At 44.2% G+C, this 20,596-nt stretch overlaps 2 protein-coding genes and 1 pseudogene across 2 annotated transcripts in view; 1 reads left to right on the top strand and 2 right to left on the bottom strand.

Moving 5' to 3' along the window:
• Positions 1-1,317: 1,317 nt before the first annotated feature.
• Tlr2 (toll like receptor 2) lies at positions 1,318-5,314 on the top strand. The gene is made up of 2 exons (XM_004638701.2): positions 1,318-1,458; positions 2,096-5,314. Exon 2 carries the CDS (start codon positions 2,110-2,112, stop codon positions 4,456-4,458), a length of 2,349 nt encoding a protein of 782 aa, XP_004638758.1. The 5' UTR covers positions 1,318-1,458; positions 2,096-2,109; the 3' UTR covers positions 4,459-5,314.
• A 5,035-nt stretch (positions 5,315-10,349) lies between these two features.
• LOC101566062 lies at positions 10,350-12,199 on the bottom strand (annotated as a pseudogene).
• A 1,010-nt stretch (positions 12,200-13,209) lies between these two features.
• The window catches only part of Rnf175 (ring finger protein 175), a 40,853-nt gene continuing 33,466 nt past the window's right edge, over positions 13,210-20,596 (bottom strand). Inside the window, exons 5-7 of the mRNA XM_023723702.1 lie at positions 18,481-18,614; positions 15,661-15,762; positions 13,210-13,361 (exon numbers count right to left, since the gene is read on the bottom strand). Of these exons, the coding sequence (XP_023579470.1) occupies positions 13,241-13,361; positions 15,661-15,762; positions 18,481-18,614 (357 nt within the window). The 3' untranslated portion in view covers positions 13,210-13,240. The remainder of the gene's footprint in view (positions 13,362-15,660; positions 15,763-18,480; positions 18,615-20,596) is intronic.

The raw sequence follows: 20,596 nt of genomic DNA on the forward strand, positions 1-20,596 counted from the left end.
CCGGCCGGCCGAAGTGGGCACCGCGGACCCTCGGCCGGCCGGGGACCCGCCCGCAGCCCCTTCCTGCGCAGAGCCGCTCTTCCTGGGCTCCGGGGAAGTCCTTGCTTGGGAAACCGGAGCGCTTTAGCAAAGCTCTGGAGCGCCTGCGCGGCGCGCTCCTTCTGTGAGGCTTGGGGCTAGAAGTTAGAGGCAGGACCCGAAAGTTTTTCTTGCGTAAAAAATTGTACTGGGTGTAACGACGCGTCCTACGGAGACGATTTAAATCTTGAAGGTCTCATCTCTGTCTCTGTCTGTCTCCTCCCCCCCCCATTCCCTTTGTCCCCTTCTCTCCCCCCTTTTTGCCCTCCCTCTGATCTCTGCAAAAGAAAAATTGGTAGACAGGGTGTCCTGGCTTGAAAAGAGACCATTAGAAAAAAAAAAAAAAGAAAGAAAAAAAGCCAGGCATATGACTCAGTGGCATCAGCGCCTGCCTGGCAAGTCCTGAGTTTGATCTTGATCCCTGGTACCCAAAAAAATCCAACAAAACCAGCAAACATCCTGACTCTTGGAGAATGATTTCATCATCACTATTTTGTTTCTTTCCATTCCAAGTAACATTTGCGTTTTAAATTTTTTTGGATGTCTCTGTTTTACAAAGCCAGCCAGTTTATTTCTGGGTACTATTTCACTGATAAATGAACTAACAGGAGAGAAACGTAATGATAAAAATCACCCCCAAATTTAAGAGTCACATGCTCTACTGACTGAGCTAGCAAGGCACCTCACCCCCAAATTAAATGAAGGCAAGATACTCAAGAGAACATAATTCAGCTGGGACAAGAAAAAAACATAGCACAATGCTTAAATCTCAGCAGATCACTAATTGTATCAGATGGAAAGGACTAGAGTTTATAATTATCACTAATATTGTAAGAATGGGACTTAAAGATGACAACCTAGCTGTCGCATTCTATTTGGAAGAGATGCATCTCGTAAAGGTACTAAAAGATTTAAAGTTAAAGGACCCAACCAATTATCAAAAAGCTGTTTAAATATTAATAGTAGACAGAAAAATAGTAGACAAAATAGATGTTATGGCAAAAAAAAAAAAAAAAGCTAAAGAAGAACATTTAACCAGGCAGAAAATGTCACTGAAATAAATTCTGAATTTATAAGCACTTACAGCATTGGCATAAACTGACAGCTCAACCGGGAGGCGAACCTGCACAGGGTGAGATGTTACCATATCTTTCTAGAAACTGAGATAAAAAGCAGACAGAAAAAAATCAGTAAAGTAAAGAAAATGGGAACTCTGTGCTGCAGGAGGAAGAACCCAGGCCTCTGGGAGGCTGTTGAGTGGGACAGGATTGGCATGTAACAAAGAGCTCAAGATTAGGGCCGTGTTCTCCTGCCTGCTGCCTTGCTGAGGACGCAGCAAGGAGGCATCCTTCGTGGGCTGAGAACACCCCAGCCTAGAAGGTGACTGCAGAGAAAGCTGTTGGTTTCCCGGAGGAAAGTAATAAAGCATTTGTTGGGCAAACAGCTATCCTTCCTGTACCTTTTGTCTGAACAACCCCAGGGGGCTGGAACACAGCCTTCCACTGTAGTCTGCAGGAAGAGAAGGTGCTAGGGACCAGAGTGTCCTGCTAGCCAGCAAACCGCTTTGTTTTGCTGGGGGCTCCCAACATCCTTCCTGCCTGCTAGCAGTGGGAGCGGGCAGGCTTGGTTGCCTGAGGTTATCTTGGATTGAGAGCAGGTTACTCCAGAAGCGTCACTGGATGCCTTGCTGTCCCATCAGAGTTGTGGCTGGCTTCTCTGAGGTCTGTGTGTTCAGGTGATAGTGAAGCAGGGAAGAGGCTTTCAAGTGCTGGCAAAGGTGTCGCTCCTGAAGAGGCCTTCGCTGCAGTCCCAGAGAAGGCTGTGCTTTTTGGGCTCTGCAGTGGGCGGATGTCTGTCATGCTCCTGGATGGGCCAGGAATTCCTTTGTTACACCCATTTATAGGTCCCATTCACCTGGTATTTCTGGGGTGTGTTACATTGGATAAAATACTTCTTGAGAATCGGAATTATGGTGCATGGTCAAACTTAGTCTCATTTGAACCTCTTTCATTTGTAGTTGCATCTCTGACAATGTCACGTACCCTGTGGATGATGTGGCTCTTGGAGGTCATGATCAGCCCTTCCAGCGAGGGGCCCCTGGCTCAGCCTTTCCTGTCTTGTGACCCGGCTGGTGTCTGTGATGGCCGTTCCAGATCTTTCACCTCCATTCCCCCAGGGCTGTCGACCTCTGTGAAAAGGCTGGATCTGTCCAACAACAAGATCTCCTCGGTGGGCCGTGGTGATCTGCAGAGATGTGTGAACCTCCAGGCTCTGGTGCTGAAGTCCAGCGGCATTCACACCATAGAGGAGGATGCCTTTGTCTCACTGGGCCATCTGGAGCATTTGGACTTATCGGAAAACCACTTGTCTAATTTGTCATCCTCTTGGTTCCGTCACCTTTCCTCCTTGACATTCTTAAACCTACTGGGAAATCCTTACCAAACGCTTGGTGAAACATCTCTTTTTCTTCACCTCACAAATTTGCGAATCTTGAGGGTAGGAAATGACGGCTTCACCATGATGCGAAAGACAGACTTTGCTGGCCTCAGCTTTCTCGAGGAACTTGAGATCAAAGCACCGAAACTCCGCAGTTACGAGCCACAAAGTTTAAGGTCAATTCAGAACATTGGCCACTTGGTCCTTTGCTTGAGACAGCCCCACCCACTGCTGGAGATGTTTGTAGATATTTTAGGTTCAGTGGAGCACATGGAACTGAGTGATACCGATTTGAGTTTGTTCAGCTTTTCAGAGCTGTCAGTCAGTGGCACAAATCCATTGCTGAAGAAGTTTACATTCAGAAAGGTGAGCATAGCTGATGAAAGTTTTAGTGTAGTTGTGAGACTGATGGCTTATGCCTCTGAGTTATTAGAGGTAGAATTTGAGGACTGCATTTATAATGGGGTCGGAGATTTTAGGGCCTCTGAGATACAAGAAACATATCCCAAAAAGGGAGAAACGCTAACAATTCGGAGGTTGTCTATTCCAAATTTCTACTTATTTAAAGACCTCAGTAATGTATATTCACTTGTAGGAAGAGTTAAACGAATCACACTAGAGAACAGTAAGGTTTTTCTGGTTCCCTGTTCACTTTCACAACATCTGAAGTCATTAGAATACTTGGATCTCAGTGAAAATTTGATGGTCGAAGAACAGTTGGAAAATTCGGCCTGTGAGGGGGGCTGGCCGTCCTTACAGACCTTAATATTAAGGAAAAACCATTTTACAGAAATAGGAAAAACTGCAGAGGTTTTGCAGAGTCTACACAACCTAACCAGCCTGGATATCAGTAAAAACAGTTTTCATCTTATGCCTGCAGTTTGTCTGTGGCCAGAAAAGCTGAGCTATTTGAACATATCCGGCACACAGATCCAAGGTTTAACCAACTGCATTCCCCCCACACTGGAAATCTTAGATGTTAGCAACAACAATCTCAACTCACTTTCTCTGCATTTGCCTCAACTGAAGGAACTTTATATTTCCAGAAATAAGTTGAAGACGCTCCCAGACGGCTCCAGGTTACCCACGTTGCAAGTTTTGAAAATCAGCAGGAATATAATAAGTGCTTTCTCCAAGGAGGAGCTGGATTCCTTCCACAGCCTGAAGACCTTGGAAGCTGGGGGCAACACTTTCATCTGCTCCTGTGACTTCCTGACTTTTGCGCAGGGGCAGCTGGCGCTGGCCAAGGTGCTGAGCGACTGGCCTGCTGGCTATGTGTGTGACTCCCCAGCCCACATGCGTGACCAGCTGGTCCAGGACGCGCGGCCCTCGATCTCCGAGTGCCACCGGGTAGCACTGGTATCTGTGGTGTGCTGCGCATTTCTCCTGCTGCTCCTGCTTCTGGGGGTCCTGTGCCACTGTCTCCATGGAGTGTGGTACCTGAAAATGATGTGGGCCTGGCTCCAGGCCAAAAGGAAGCCCCGCAGGGCTCCCCGCAGCGACATCTGCTATGATGCCTTCGTGTCCTACAGTGAGCGGGACTCTTTCTGGGTGGAGGAACTGCTGGTCCAGGAGCTGGAGCACTCCGAGCCCCCCTTCCGCCTGTGTCTGCACAAGCGGGACTTTGTCCCGGGAAAGTGGATCATCGACAACATCATCGACTGCATTGAGAAGAGCCGCAAGACGGTGTTTGTGCTCTCCAAGAACTTTGTGAGAAGCGAGTGGTGCAAGTACGAGCTGGACTTCTCCCACTTTCGCCTCTTCGATGAGAACAACGATGCCGCCATCCTTGTCCTGCTGGAGCCCATCGAGAAGCACGCCATCCCGCAGCGCTTCTGCAAGCTGCGCAAGATCATGAACACCAGGACCTACCTGGAGTGGCCCACCGAGGCTACGCAGCAGGGAGCCTTCTGGACAAGTCTCAGAGCGGCGATAAAGTCCTAGGTTCTTGTGTGAAGGCCCATTTCCACTAGCTGGGGTTGTGTTCAGGTGACGTAGTTGTACAGAGCACAGGAACGCGCCACTGTCAGATGACTGGCCTACTAAGACTGCAGTTCTATCTTGAGAGCTCTCTTATAAAAACTGTGACCAGGTTTTTGAACATGGCTTTGGTTTTCCATTCATCTAGGAGATCGTCATGCCCTAAGTCCACACTTGGTGTCTGAGTAATGTGTAGCAGTTGGCTTAGTCTACCAGGGAATGGCACAAATGGGCTCAAGATTTCAAATGCCTTGCACTGTTGGCTTTCTGCAGACTCCTGTCACCTCTCTAGAAGCTGATCTCAAGATCAACATGGCAGAATATCGGAGGGCACTCAGCCAAACTTGCTGCTATTCCTAGAAAAAGGGTAGTGTGTTCCCAATGACACTTTTCAGTATGCGAAGTCCGTAGCAGGTTTTCAAGGAAACTGTCTTTCTCGGAATTTGATTGATTTGCCTAGCCACAGTTACGGGAAAGAGCGTGTAACACAAGAGACAGCAAGCTTTGTCTTTTATTTTTGTGGTACCAGGGATTGAACTCAAGGCCTTATGTTTGCCAGGCAGGCACTTATGCTACTGGGCTGTAATCCCTGGCCCAGCAAGCTGTGTCTTACCCTCAGAACAAAATCACTGTGATAAATAAAAGATTTAGTTTGGAAGAATTTGAAAATAGTCTCCTACATCAGGACTCTGGTCTCCCTCAGCTTCGGGCTACCTATTGATTCCTAATTAGTGTCTGGTTGGTCTCTCATTTCTAAGTAGTGTTGGTTTTTAATTAGTATCTAGTTACTCTTGCTCTCTGGTCCCTCACACACATCTTGTTGCTTTTCCTGCTGTGAAAGTTGTTTAATATTTAAAAAATATGACCTTTCTTCCCCTGAAAATTAAAAAAATATATGAGAACTAAATAATTTTTTTAAAATAAGAATATACCTAGAGGTTCTTTATTATAACCCAGAAGTCATTTGGTACAGTTTGAATATAGACATTGCTATCGTGTTAACTTTGATAATCAAGATTTAATAGTACATTGAATTGCAATATACCACTGTTTTTGAGGAGCCCTTTCCTGACTCTGTGCAGCTGTCTCCTGACATCTGTGAAAGGGAATGGAGGTCCTCTAAAACAGGCTCAGTTCTCAGCCAGAACCAAGTTATGTGGTTACTAGTTTCTGGGGTTAGAAAGACCTGCGTCAGTAGAGATGCGTCCTCTTGGCTCGATCTGCCCTGTCTTTAACATGGCGACAGTGCTTTCTGTAGGTTGAGGCCCAGGGGTGTGCAGCGCAGTGCTCCACCCAGCCCGCGTGCCCTGGGACATGTTTTTTTTCAGCAGGGGGTGAGGATGGGGAGGGCACCAAGCCTGTGAGCGTGGGGACCGTGCGTGTGCACATGTGAAACAGGAAAGGTGCCTGTAGTGGATGTCGGGAGGTGGCATGTATTTTCCTGGGAGTCATTAATTTCTTTTTATATTATGGCTTATGAGTGGATAGTATTCTGTTATAGATACTAGCAGGGATGTAAGGGACCTTGGCATCTAAGCAAAATACCCTAAAAGAAATCAGTTAAGTGCCCATCAGGCTTTAGTCCTAGAGAGCTCATGTGGAGCTTCCCGTCCATACACAAGCCCAGGAGGATGTGGTGGAGGAGACCACAAAAAGCCGAACAAGTCCAAAAGAAGGACGCCTGAAGACACGCCCAGAAGCCCAGCACGATAGTGAACTCTTTATGTTCCCATTTGTGACATTAGCACCACATTAAGTGTCATGACACCAAATAGAATTAACCTTGATGTGATCTACACACTTAACTCTGAGAACATAAACAGCTACAGCAATAGCTTCATAGTTCACAGATTTAAAATTACCTTTTTTTTTTTTTGCTTCTGGGGGATTGAACTCAGAACCTTGCGCTTTCCAGGCAGGCACTTATGCCACTAAGCTATATCCCCAGCCCTAAAATTACCTTTAGAATATTCTTGATTTTTCTTACTGCAAAGGTTAAACACTTTCACTATGAGAATTTTGGAAAAAAGGAACACAGAGAAGAAACTAAGAATCAGCTCTTAGCCCATCACCCGGAGTAACCGCTGTCAACTTCGTAGTGAGTAACTGGCCAATATTTTTTCAATGCGTATGTACATGCTACTTTACAAAATTAGGATTAGACTGTAAATATTCTAAACATACAGAAATTGTACCTTCATTATTTTCTCTGAGATTGCTAAGTGCTTGCTGAGCAGTGTTTTGGGGCACACACAAAGGCCGGTGTTTTGGCAGTTGGTCCGCAGCCTGTGGCACGTTGGGAGGTGGCGGAGCGCTTGGTGGGCCTCGTCAGGCTGGTCGGGGAGCCTGTCCTGGAGAGGAAGATGTGCAGAGGCCTTTCCTTTTCTGTCCCCTTTGTGTCCACCAGCAGGGAGAGCACAGGTTTCCTTGGGCACATGCTCTTGCCTTGGCGTATGGCAGGCCTGGAGCAACAAAGCCTACCAACCACAGGCTGAATGTGCTAAGACTGTGAGCCAAAAGAAACCTTTCCTCTTTTTAGGCTGATTATTTCAGGTATTTGTTACAGTAATGGAAAGCTGACAAACACACCGATTGTATAACATTGCTCAATGGTGAGGGCCATTTTGAATTCCAGACAGATAAACGCTGCTTGCTCTGCCCGGGGTATAAAGAAAGCGTACTAGAAGCTACCTGCATGCAGTTAGCTAGAAATGGTAAGTGCCAGAAAGTTAGAGATCAATATGGGGCCTTCTATTTTTATTTTTTTTTATTATTATTTTTTTAAATTTTATTTATTTATTTATTTGTGTGTCTGTGTGTGGCCAGCTCAGCCCACCAGAGGGCGGGGCTGGCTGGCATGTGGTGCTGGGGGATTGAACCTCGGTCCCTGTGCTTTGCCAAACCTGGTCTAAGTAGGTGCTTTAGACCACTGAGCCATCTCACCAGCCCTAAGGGGCCTTCTATTTTTAAATAGCAATCATTATTTGTTGGTTATAAAGCTCTATAGATTTTATTTTGGCAGATGTACTCATAAGCATAACATTTTGGTCATTTTAATCCCCTTCCTTACCCCTTACCCAAAACTTCCCCCTAATTTCATGGATTTTTTTTTTTTTGGCTTTTATTTTGCCACGTGTATCCCCCACTACCTGCCTTTACAGCTCTTCTGATCTTCCTCTTGTCTTCTAATACTGTTTTTTTGTTTTTTTTTTTTTAACTTTCTTAGATTCCACTAGGAGATGGTCTCCAGTCAATTTTCCTGCAAATGACAGAATTTTATTCTTTCTTATGGCTGACAAATACTCCCTTGTATATCTAGACCACATCTTCTTTATCTACTTCCCTGGTGATGGGCACCTAGGCGAGTGTGGTTACTGGTTATTACGAATTGTGCTGTAATAAATGTGGGTTTGCATGTATTGCTATAATGTGCTGGCTTCAGTTGTTTGGGTGTGTACCAAGGAATGGTGTAGCTGGGTGACATGGTGGCTCTGTTTTTAGTTTACTTTAGTGACTTCCATACTGATTTCTATGGTGCTTGTTCTAAAAATTACATTCCTGCCAACAGTATCCTTTATCGTCACATCCTTTTGTTTTTGTATCCAGGGGTGAAACAGAATCTCTCGGTGGTTTTTAAGGAATTTGCATTTCCCTAATGGTGAACGATGCTGAACATTTGCCCAGTCTCAATTGCCACCTCGGTGGGCCCTGGGGGTGGGGCTGGCCCGGGAAGCCTGGGATTGAACCCCCAGCCCTGCGCCTGCTTGCAGGCACTTTAATCCGCTGAGCTATTTGGCCAGACCTTTGATACTTATCCACTATTTGTATTTTTCTTTTGAGAAATGTCTGAACAAGTCATTTGTCCTTTTACTGATTTGGCTGCTTGGTGTTTTTATGTTGAAGGTTTTGGGGGTTCTTTGTGTATTTTAAATATTAATCCTCTGTTGAGAGACTAGCTGGTAAAGATTTCACCAGCTGGGCAGAAATCTTCTAATTTGATGTGACCCCATTTATTGATTCTTGTTACTGTTTTCTGTGTTGCTGGAATCCCATTCAGGGAGTTTTAGCCTGTGCCTGGGCCTTCAGGTGTTTCCCCTGTTTTGTTATTATTTTTTTTTATCAGTATCAAAGTTTCAGGTTTTATACATAGGTCTTTTGTCTGTTTTAAATTGATTTTTGCACAGGGTGAGAGACAGGCACCTAGTCTTGGTTTTCTCCAAGTGGATATCCAGTTCGCTCAGCACCGTTTATGAAATTCACTGTCTTTTCTTTAACATATGTTTATGGCTCCTTGGTCCAGAACTTGAAGGCTGTCGTTGTGTGGGTTGGTTGTGTGTCCTGTTTTGCTCCATTTCTTCATGTGTCTATTTTTGTGTCAACAGCATGCTCATTTTGTTTCTATGTCTCTGTACTATAATTTGAAATCAAGTATTGCCGTGCCTCCAGGCTTCTTCTTTTTAAGGTTGTTTTGGCAATTTGGGGCCTTTTGTGTCTCCATATGAATTTCAGGATTGTTTTCGTAGTCCTATAGAATGGCATTGGTATTTTACTGGAGACTGCATTGAAGCTGTGGATGGCATTTGATGTGACAGCTATTTTGAAGATACTAATTCGGCAAGTCTGTGAACATAGGAGACCACTCCACTTTCTGATATCTTTATTAATGTCTTTCTTTAGTTTTTTGAAATCTTCATTGCAGAGGTCTTGCACTCCTTAATTAGATTGATTCCTAGGTACTTTATTATATTTGAAGTGATTGTGAATGGAGTTATTTTCCTAGTTTTTTTCCTCATTCATTATTTGTGTATATTAGAGCCATTGGTATGTATATCCTGCTACATTGCTGAAATCATTTATCAGTTCTAAAAGCCTTTTAGTAGAGTATAGGGTTTTTTAGGTAGCAGGTCATATCATTGGCAGAGAAGAATAATGTGACTTCTTATTTGTACCCCCATTATTTTCAGGAATTACAGTGGTCCTCAGTTCATGAACTTAATTTGTTCCACGATCCTGGGGATATGGCTACATTAGTGTTTGTGGGGGAAAGGTGGCCGTGGTCCTGGTTGACACTTCATGTTGGTTTGTGATCGGAAACCAACTTTTGCCAAGCGCATCTGTCCTTGAACTGAATGGTTCCCAAATAGATGCATTCATGAAGCCAGACATTGCCGTATAGTGAGTAAGAGACACGAGAGTAGATATTCTTGGCTTGTTCCTGATCCTATTCTTTATTTTCATTTTTTTATTTTTGCATTGGAAAGAAAAAGTTTATTATCTAGCTAGAAATTTCAATATTTTAGCAAGTCATGTTACATGTTATGTAAATCAAGGTTACTTTAGAAGCAAACCACAAATGTTCAAATACCATTTCACCTAGGTCTTATGTGTTTGACTTTTAGAATCAACATTTGGTCATTTTCAGTATTACTAATAAGTTCGATAAAAATTCCAATTTGACATTTATAACACAGGTATACAGTATGTTGAAATTCCAGCAACCTAAAGTTTTATCTACCATGTACTATTAAAATAATGAGCTAAATATTAATCTAGTCTAAATTATCTAAATGTAGAAAGAAAAAACAACTTATAACCAATAGATCCACTAAGAAATAAATTACTAAAAAGCATGGGCGACTTCCTTCCTCCATTATAAAACATCAAAAATCCCATGTAAAACTGTAGTATGTCCTAGTCAACTGAAAGCAAAAACCACTAGGTAAGAGACTAGTAAGTCTTAAAAGAGTAGTAATGCGAAAATGATCCAGTTATATTTTAGGTAGAAGTGACAAACATATTCCTTTTATTGTTATTAGTATTTCTTCCAGTGAGCTCCGGCAGCGCTGCATCTGTTCTTACCGGATCCCACTCTTGGCCATGGTCTGAGCCCTGCACACTTCCTTCCCTTTCACCTCAAAGGAAACACCCTGGTACGTGGCCACACAGTCCTCTCTGGTGTACAGGTCAGGCTGGATCTGCTCCCAAATCTTCTTTTTAGAATTTAGCTCCTTGTCAGGATCCTCTCGGAAAGCATCAAAAGTGACTGTCTCCGGGCACAGACCCGTCAGGAGGAGACAGGATTTCGACATTCTCTCCAGTGAACTGGCTCACATCGCCAGCTCCTGAGACAGGATCCCCCCCATTTTTGCAGGCTTCACATTGCAAAGCCAAATCACCATCCGATTTTGTATCTGTTCAAGAGGAGCATAATTTACTAGGCCACTGAGGACTGTTCTTGGGGCTGCTTCTCCAACATCTATTTCTTTTACATACAAAGAATCCACATCAGGGTGTTCTTTGGCATTAATGATGAAGCCAATTCGAAGATCCGGACGGGAAGCATCTACTGGCTTAGAGTCAGCACTTCCTGCTGCAGATGATGTTTCCCCTTTTTTGCTCCTTTTCTGTTTTTCCTTTCACCTTTTGTTCTCCCCCCTTTTTTATCTGTTCTTTGGCACCAGATGATACAGTTACTGGTGTAGACAGTTCTGCATTTTCAGCAGTCACAGAACTGGCTTCAGTGGCGTATGAGACGGGCATGGTATGTGGTTCACTCCATTCTGGATTTTGGCCTGAATCAGCTCCTGTTTCAGTTTTTCAATTTCTTTCTTCAGTTTAGCATTTTTTCCACTCAAACTTTTTTCTCTTCTCTCAGTGTTGCCTGCAAAATCACTTTTTCCCTGAGAAGAGCAACTTACTGTTTAAGACATTTAGTAATTTGATCTGCCTCTGCCTTCGCTTAGGTTTCTTCAGAACACTCACTGTTGTCACTGGTGACATGACTCACTGGAGTTATTTTTGCCAAAAAACAACAGAAACTCATGAAGCAGCAGACAGCAATTCCTCTATTTTTTAATAGAAAAAAAACCCTAATTTTTTGTTAGTGCTTTATCCAAATGTAAGTCCTTTTATTTAGCAACAGACCATAGGCTCAAGAGTATTGTTTTACCTCCTTATGCTTTGAAAATGCCTGCTGTGTAATAAGTAAATTATTGAAATATTTATTGAGTTGAGAAACAAAAGTTAAATCCTCTTGTAATCTAGTTGGTAAATCAATGGTAATACCGATAGGCGGGCAATTTAAAGAAAGAAAACTCCCAGTGGCTAGAAATCGTAGGGCGATTCCCTCGATGATGGAACATTGAGCAGCATCATGTTAAGCCAATATTTGGATAAGGAAAGTAGCCACCAATGTATTTCCTTCCTGCCTCATACAAGTTCAGGGACCTGGTAGGCCAGTGGATGTCTGCTCTGTGTACAGTGTTGGCTGTACAAATGATTAGTAATTTAAAGCATGTTACTTTTGGGAGTCCACTGTATCTTTCCTGATTCATTTTTTTCTGGTTCATCTTCCTTACTCAGTTCATTTTGCTCCTGCCAGGTTAATTTACTCTTTCAACACATATTTTTTGAGCTTATGTGTGGAATATTGCTTCAAGTGCTGGGTACATAACAGAAAAGAACAGATAAAATTCATTTCCTTCATGGAGTGGAAGACAAATAATAAAGATTTTATATGACTTCAGGCATCAATAAGTGCTCTGAAGAAGGCAACCAGAGTACCAAAACAATGCGTGCGAACTTGAGTGAGTGTGCAAGCACATGCGCAGTGTGAACAGAGTAACGTGGAATGCATCAGTCAGCTTCCCACCCCTGGGACAAACTACCAACATCCACACAACTTACAGGAGGAAAGGCTGCACATGGCTCGTGGCTCAGGGGATTCCTGGCTCCAGTGCAGAAATACTATGTGGAAGGACTTGGTGGAGGAAGGCGATTCTCTTCATGGCAGCCAGGAGGTAAGAGAGCAAAGGCAGGAATGTGTGTGTGTGTGTGTGTGTGTGTGTGTGTGTGTGTAGATACATCCCTTCCAAGGGATGCCCCAGTTACAACCCCCTCCTGCCAGGTCCACCTCCTCACAGTACTGTTAGCATAAACTCATTAATGGACCAATGCGCTGCTGAGCGTGGCACCCTCATGACCCAGTTATTTCCCAGAAGCCCCCCTTGAGAACACATGAATCTTTTGGAGGATCATCTAGGTCTAAACTATAACACAGAGAGAGTGATTCTGTCTCCTGGGGTGGGGTGAATCCACTCGGCATTCCCAGGCAACCCAGAGCAGTTTGGCTGCCTGAGTGGGTGAGGAGCCTGCTACATGGGGCTCTGGGCATAATCCTCGGTGTACAGTGCCACCAGCCCTGGCAGGTGGTGATGAGAACAGAGTGAGAAGGGGGTGCCCACAGACACATCGTGAGTGGAGACACAGCTTTTGCTCTCTGCTCCTTTCTGCTCACCTAAATGTACGGTTAGGATCTAGAATGCGTATCTGTTCTATCTATGTCTTTGAAGATGTGGAAATGATTAGAGGGCATGAATTATAACTAGATGTTTTCTGTGAGAAGTGCTTTATGGAGCTCAGAAACACTACACTGGTGGGCTCGCTTTGAGCCACACCTGTGGTGCAGTGACCATAGTGGGGTGTGCCACGTGGGTCATGTGGATGGGTTGGAAGATTGTAGTGGGAAAGAGGAAAAGTTGTGTTTTACTTGTTTATTTTACTATTCAGCTTCTATTTAAATTTTTTCCACAGAGACAAGTTGTTGTGGGTATAAATCAAAATTTTATTAAGTTTTCTGAACTCTTGGGATCTCTTAAAATTAAAAATAGAGCATCCATATTAAAGGTGAGACTCAAGATTTAAAAATATTTCAGCCACGCAATACATTGCTCCTGGGTTGGCGGTACTATTCTAACCCCAGTGAGTAGTTAATGCCTTGGACTATTCCTATTATCACAGGTTGCCAGGCCACCAGATAACGAAGCCAGTCCAGGATTTGCCCATACAAAAAATGTGTGCGCTCCCAGCTAAATCTCAGTTAAGGAGGTTGTTCAGTAGGCAGCCACGTGGTGGAAATTGTCACAGTTACCATGTGCAAATATCACCAGAAACACAATGAACAAATATTTCCTCTCTTGTTGATTCTATGTGCTCAATGAAAGCCCCTTTCCCACGCCATGAGGGGTGGTGGGGTCAGCGCCAGCTGCGCTGAGGAGGAGGAGGCAGGAAGATCACTGAAGCCAGGAGTTTGGGAAATAGAGTAGCAAGCTGTTGTATTTTTAATTCCTTACTTGAAAATGAAAAAAAGAGGCATCCTCTGATGGATTTTTATAACCACGTGGTTAGCATCCTTATGTGCTCCATACACAATTTCAAAAAATAAATGGAAAATTTCAGAGTAAAATCCCAACCTATTAAATGAGCATAAAAGACAAGAATGTATGTTAAAAGGAGGAGGAAGAGAGAAATGACCACGCTGGAAAGCTGGCAATGGTGGAAGCTACTGCAAATGAGCGCGGCTGAGCTCCGGGCTGCCCGTGGCCAGAACATCAGCGGGAGCTCCCGAGTATTAGGAAGAATAGCACCAGCTCACAGATGAGACATGCCTTTTCATGGTATCTCTGATAAATTTGCAAAGAGAAGTTAACTGATACATGTTAATACATACCATTAACTAATACGTAGCATCGCTGATAGCAATTTTGCCCACAAAGAGCAGTTTTTTCATAAATAATGTTTCCTTATACTGAGTTCAATAAAAATTACTTGTAATATTCAGTAGCTTATTCTCTCCAGTTTATATAAATAAACAAGTCACTCTTCATAAGAAACAAATCACCTTTGCTATTTATTTATTTATTTATTTATTTGGTACAGGGTCTTGCTACGAAGCTCCAACTCATAGTAATCCTCCTGTCTCAGCCTCCCCAACGCTGGGGTTACAGGCATGCACCACTATGCCTGGTTTCAGTGGCCACGGCATGGGGTACCATGGATTGAACCCAGGTCCTTGCACTCGCCAGGCAGGTGCTTAGACCAATGAGCAATCTCCCCAGCCTCCCTTGCTGTTATTTAAATTATCATTTAAGGTGACATTTGTGATCATATAATCACTAATTTTATAACAGAGTGGTTTGCACTGGGGTCTCATAAATTATTACCCCCAAGCTCCCTGGACTGAGAGTTCTCTTATGAGAGAGGGAAAGTAGGGATGGGAAGGAAGTGGTCAGAAGGCCAGGTGTGGGGAGCATCTCTCTCCTTCAACCTTGAGTGAGGTCTCAGTGGTACCAATTACCAACAGAAACTAGGCACAGGGAAGGAGCAGGGCTCTGCAGGGTGGTTTCTGACCCACTGAGCTGGCCTGCTTCTTTGATACCACCAAGAAAGTCCCTGATTTGTGGTGCTCAGTGACTGCTGAAAGTGACCACCACTGAACCATGCATTCAGGGCTGATGAGCAGAAAGAGGCAGGGAGCCGGGAATGTATCTCTCTGAGCACTGTGGGGTTCCGGTGCTGAATAAACCTAAGCACAAAGGGCCTATCTTTTAGGACAGGAGAGAATACGTGGTAGGTTGAGGCCAACAACTCTGCGTGCTCTGGCCTCTGCCCCTCTGGAAGGGATGCCATGGTCTGAAGACAGAAGTAGAGGACTAAGTCTTTCTGGCTTTGGATAAAACTATCACATTCCTGTGATCTAAATGAGACTTGGATTGATTGAGTTGGGCATCTCCAGTATCTGTGCAAATTTAGTTGGCGGCATAAGTAGACAAAGTCTCTGTCCTTGTTCCTTCCCAGTATCATTATCATTTGGCTTTAGCCTTAGAAGATAGTAAGTATGCTAAAGAGCCTCTAAAACTAAAGTCCAGGATGAGGAGAAATCTACTTATTTCTGATACTAATAAAACTTGGTGCATTGTAACATATTTCTCTGTATTGTAGTTCACATTTGGGACTTTTACATTTCAATTCTAATGTACTTGTTGATCCATCCATCCATCCACTCACCCATTCAGCCATTCATCCAACAATTCATCCACCTGTCTTAATTATTCTTATATATAATACCTATATTTTTTGCAATGTCTCATCACATTGTCACCAAGCCTACAATGTGGAGTATATGAAACATAAGTAGTGGAATGGCTTTTGGCATTTAATTTCCTAAAGAATACGTGCAGATGAGAAAAGAGAACTTTAGCATTTGGAAATAAATTTTTGAAAGAAGTTTTCTGCTGAAACCATAAACAGATAATGACAATTCAGATGGAAAAATGCATCCCTAGAAGCAATAAAGATAGTATTTTGTAACACTTATTAAAAGGATACGGGTTACTGATCATCCTCTTCAAGTCGACCTTCTCTTTGCAGTAAGGGCAAGTCTGCTTTTTACCAATGATGCACCAACCTCGAATGCAGAATTCATGAAAGCTGAGGCACCTTGTTAGGGAAGCTTCTAGATACTAAAGGGCAATGTCTGGTTCATGGTGACAAGGAAACGACCCCACCCATGCAGTCTAGTAGCAGGGGGCGAGATGCAGCATCAGTCCTGGCTTCATTCACACATCGCTTGTTCAGGGAGATTCTATGGGACCAAGACAGTGAATATGCAGAAGGTGCCACATTCCCTTCCTTCCCTCCCCTCCCCTCTCCTCCTTCTCATCCTTGTCCTTGTCCTTCTCTCCTTCCTTCCTTCCTTCCTTCCTCCCTCCCTCCCTCTCTCCCTTCCTCCCTTTGCCTGCCTGCCTGCCTGCCTCAGTCTCTCCAAATACTGGGATTACAAGTGAGCATCCCTACCACCCCTCGCACCTGTGTTAGCTTCCTGACCCTGAGGAATTTGTTTCGCTTTTTACCATACTTGTCCTTACCTCATTTGATTTCAGAGAGTTTGACAAAGAATATGAAGATGACAGTAGTGTGTCATGCAAATGCATCCTATTTCCCTTACTGTGCATTTCTGTTGAGTCACCAGAGCATCTCCAATTCTACTTTTGTGCATTATTTGTTAACCTTCTGTGTAATCAGATTTGTCTTAGGGACTCAGATGAATTCAAACTATTTGTAGTCATAAGTTTAGAGATTTTCTTTTCTTTGTTTTTATTTTTGTGTTGGGGACTTAACTGTATACTAAGCATCATTGCTGAGCTTTATACCCACTCATAAACTTACAAATATATCTATTAACTTCTTAAATGTTTTTGCTTGGACTTTTAGAATTGCTGATAAAGAGACAATTTTAATAGAATATGATCCTCCTAAACTTAACCTCTCAAACTATAGGTATTACAAATTTATCTGTATACATCTTCTATTCTAGAAAAGTCTGATTCTTTATTGGACTGAAATAAACCCTGTACGAGTTATCCCAAAGTGTCATGGTCCTCCGTGTCCTTACATTCTCTCCCAAGTCCCACAGGACCTGTGGGACCAGGCAGCATTCATGTATGTCCTCAGCAACTTGAACAGGTGCCCAAGGAAAATTTATGGGCTGAATATTTGAATGAATGAATCACTTGACATCAATTATACTTGGAAACAAATATTTATAGATTCCCTAATATTGCAGATTTGGGTAAACTGGTTCCTAGCGCTAGATCCATCCTATGGATCTATTTCTACGTCACTGTTCTCAGGGTGGCCTTCAGGGCCGAGATCACATGGCCTCTGACCCACGTGCCACACCTGCGTGTGTGCTGATGCAGAGGGCTCCTCACTAAGAAGCAGGCTAGTGGAGGTGCAGCCCAGCTACGGCCGTGTATACGCCCCCAGACTAGCTCTCTCTGAAGCTGAGCACTTCCACTGCTTTATGCTGTTGGGCTTGGGGCTCTTTCTACCGTGCGCTTAGATTAACGTAAGATGGCATTGTACAAAAAGCTTTTGAATGAAACCCACACAATCTTTCATTCAAAAAAGCTGGGGTACAACCTTACCTTCCAGACAGGCATAGAGTCCAGGGGTCATAAAGCCAGCCCTGAAATGTCCACACTGTCTTTCATGTGCCCTTTTATCTTCGAAATCTCCATGTAAAAAACAGGCAACCTGGCCCATCTGCCTTGGAACACTCAACAATCCCTCCTTGTTAATACGACCCATGTTAGCTCCCTCATCACTGACGTGACTCATGCCCAAATGGACCATTAATAATGCTCCCAGCAAAGCAAATTTAAAGGTGACTACGCTTTCTATTACATATGCACACATGTACAACAATCCCTGAGGGCTTTTAAAGGTGGAGAGAGAAAATATTTCCACTGGCAGATCACAGAAGGGGCTCTGTTCCAACCTTTGAAAAGTAAATCATACTTAAAATGAGGGCCAGACTTGGAAAATCCTTACTAGGAATGATAGTTTTTTGGGACACTGAAAAACTGCTATAGAAATCTATACAGGAGTATCTCTGTATTTTTTCCCTTTAAACGTTAAGACTTAAATGCAGGAGAAAAGGCTCCCATTGCGTTTGACATGTATTTGGGCCAGTGTTTGACTCTTGTATTGGGTAAATGGAAACTGTCCAGATTAAACAGAATTGGATAGAAGCACCGCACACCAAGGACATTAGGTAGTACTGACCACGGCAGAGGGACTTGGGTGAGCAAACCCAGCTGGCTCGGCCATCTCATCCTGCCAGAGATTTGATCTGAGCAGGGATGTAGAGATAGTGCAGAGACAGTGCACTATAAAATAAACATGAATGGTGCTGCTTTTTTATATTTGGGAACAAATTTAGATGTCGATTATTGGCCAACCCAACCACTCCAGCATTTACAGTGCCACGCTTGGGCAGCGCGGGCTGCTCTGTTCAGGTGTCTAATGCCAACATTTTTCCATACTCTGAAGCTTTTCTCAAGGCTTCCAGAAGTTCCTGAACGGTGTTGGGTGTGGGCTTGGGGCTGCAACCTTCTTTGTGGCACTCGAGACCTCTTTAAAAAGAAAAGGACCCAGGGGAGGGTTTTCTTAATTAGCAGTATGTTATTCAGCAGGGCTTGCCAGAAAGCCTCAAGAATAAGATGAATCAAAATGCGAGGTGTGGGACTGCAGCAGAGGAACCGTGGGGACTGGAGCGAGCAACACCCAGTGGACAGGGATGGGGGAGGACGAGAGGGGCAGTTGGGGCTGAGGGAGGCCCCAGGGCTCCTGCGGAAAGGATACACGTGGCTACAAGAGAGCTGGTAGGTGTTCTCAATAAGCCCTTCCTCAGCGAGCCCCACGATGATCTTCTGCCCACAGACAGCGCAGATGTCTTCAGACAAGCTCCGGGTGGGCATCCCGCTGACGCTGTAGAACTGTCAAGAAGAACAGCGTGCTGTTGGGGAGCAGCGCACACGCCGTTGTCGCTTGCAGGTGCGGGGACAGACAGCTGTTGGGCCGCGGAATCTTTACTGCTTCCCAGCTGGCTTGGACCCCAAGACACCTGATCCTGTAGAACAGCGCCACAGAGAGGGGAAGCTCTGCAGGGAGTCCCCAAATCCCAACGATGCAAAGGGCATTGCTGAGCGTAACCCCCCTCACGCCTCCGCGCTCAGGATCTGGGCGGGAGGAACAGCTGTACCCAGAGCAGCGCGTCAGTCCACCCAGGAAGCTTCGCATTTCCCTGATTGGCTCCATTGCCTTCATTCCCCTGGAGATTCTGATTCAGGGATCTGGAGACAATCCAGGCATGTACCTACTTTTTAGAAATGTCCATGTTCTCATCGCATGCACACAAATGAATCACTCCGAGAAGGCGATGGACACATTTAGGGTTATGACTTGGGATAGTGGCATCTTCCACTGGATAAAGGGTGGTTCTGACCATTGGCAGCACATTGGAATGGCTAGCAAGTTTTTCTAAACTAAAATTTTTGCTTTACAATATTTTATAGTATTCAACAATAGCATGGAGAATATCACAGTGTTCCATCCCTGTTTCTTCTATTAAGTTTTTTCTTTAATTTTTAAAATTATGTACTTGGTATAGGGTCTCACTATGCAGCTTGGACTCAGTGATCCTCCTGTCTCAGTCTCCCCAGTGCTGGGATTACAGGCGTGTGCCACCACACCTGGTTTCAGGGCCTGCATGGCATGCTGTATCGGGAATCGAACTTGGGGCCTTGCACTTGCCAGACAGGCACTTAGACTGCAGAGCTATCTCCCTGGTCCTGTTTCCTCTATTCCTATCATCAGATTTATTTTAAGGGATTGCCACACACAACTGTGGTGGCTGGCAGTTATAGACCTTCAGGGCAGGCTAGCAGGAGCTACGGAGCAAAAGCAGTGGGGAAAGCCCACTAGCACATTGTGGCCCTCTCTGGTGCCCTCAGCAGAATTTCTCCCTCCCTCTCAGGCCCTTGGTTGATTGGATGAGATCTGTCCACATTATCAAGGGTAGTCTGCTTCACCTGGAGCCAGCTGGTTACAGATGTTAGTCATAGCCATCAAATTCCTTTTCGGCAACATCTGGGCTAGTGTTTAGTAAACAACTTGGTAAACAGACAAGGAAAACTTAATCACACTGTAGGCAGTGTCTTCATCAATTATGTGGAATTCTTAGGAATGAATTTATCTCTTTTCCATATATTTATTTAGTCATTTATTTATGGCAAGATGGACTCATGATTATTTATTTTGTACTTTGGGCTATAGCCCAATACTACCACTGCTACTATTTTGCTGTTGAAATCTCAACTTTGGCTATTAGGAGCTCTTTCAGTTGGCTCTTGTATCTCTGTCTTTTATCATGACGAGGGCTTTTTTTTTTTTTTTTTTTGTAGCATTTCTGTTTTAGTGGGCTTTCCATTGTTCTCACAAAATGCCAGATAAAATCAACTTGAAGCAAGGTTTAGTTTTATCTCATGGTTTCTGAGGCATCAGTCCATGGTGGGCTGGCTCCACTGCTGTGGTCTTGCGCTGAGGTGGGACATCATTGTGGCAGGAGCATGTGATAGAACAAGGCTTTCCAGCATGGAGGCCAGAAAAGAGGAAGAGCAGGGAGAGAGAATGAGAACTAATGTACTAGTGGGCTTAGCAGGCTCCTTTGCTTTCATTCCAGCCGGGTCCTGGCCCAAGGAATGGCACTGTCCACATTCAGGGCGGGTCCCCCATCTGTTGTCCCACATGCCAACTGTCCCTGGACACACCCACACATGCACACCCAGCAATGTGCTTTACTGATGTCCCAGGCATTTCTCAAACCAGTCAGGTTGACACTCAAGGTTAACCATCACAACTTTCTTCCTTGCTGGTACTACAAGATGCTCCAGGGCCTCGTGTAAGAGGAGATCAAAAC

The sequence above is a fragment of the Octodon degus genome, unplaced genomic scaffold, assembly GCF_000260255.1.
Source record: "Octodon degus isolate 3935 unplaced genomic scaffold, OctDeg1.0 scaffold00101, whole genome shotgun sequence".
Taxonomy (NCBI): Eukaryota; Metazoa; Chordata; class Mammalia; order Rodentia; family Octodontidae; genus Octodon; species Octodon degus.

Excerpts from the sequence above, each read along its gene's own strand:
- Tlr2 (XM_004638701.2), top strand. The coding sequence starts at position 2,110 with ATGTCACGTACCCTGTGGATGATGTGGCTCTTGGAGGTCATGATCAGC.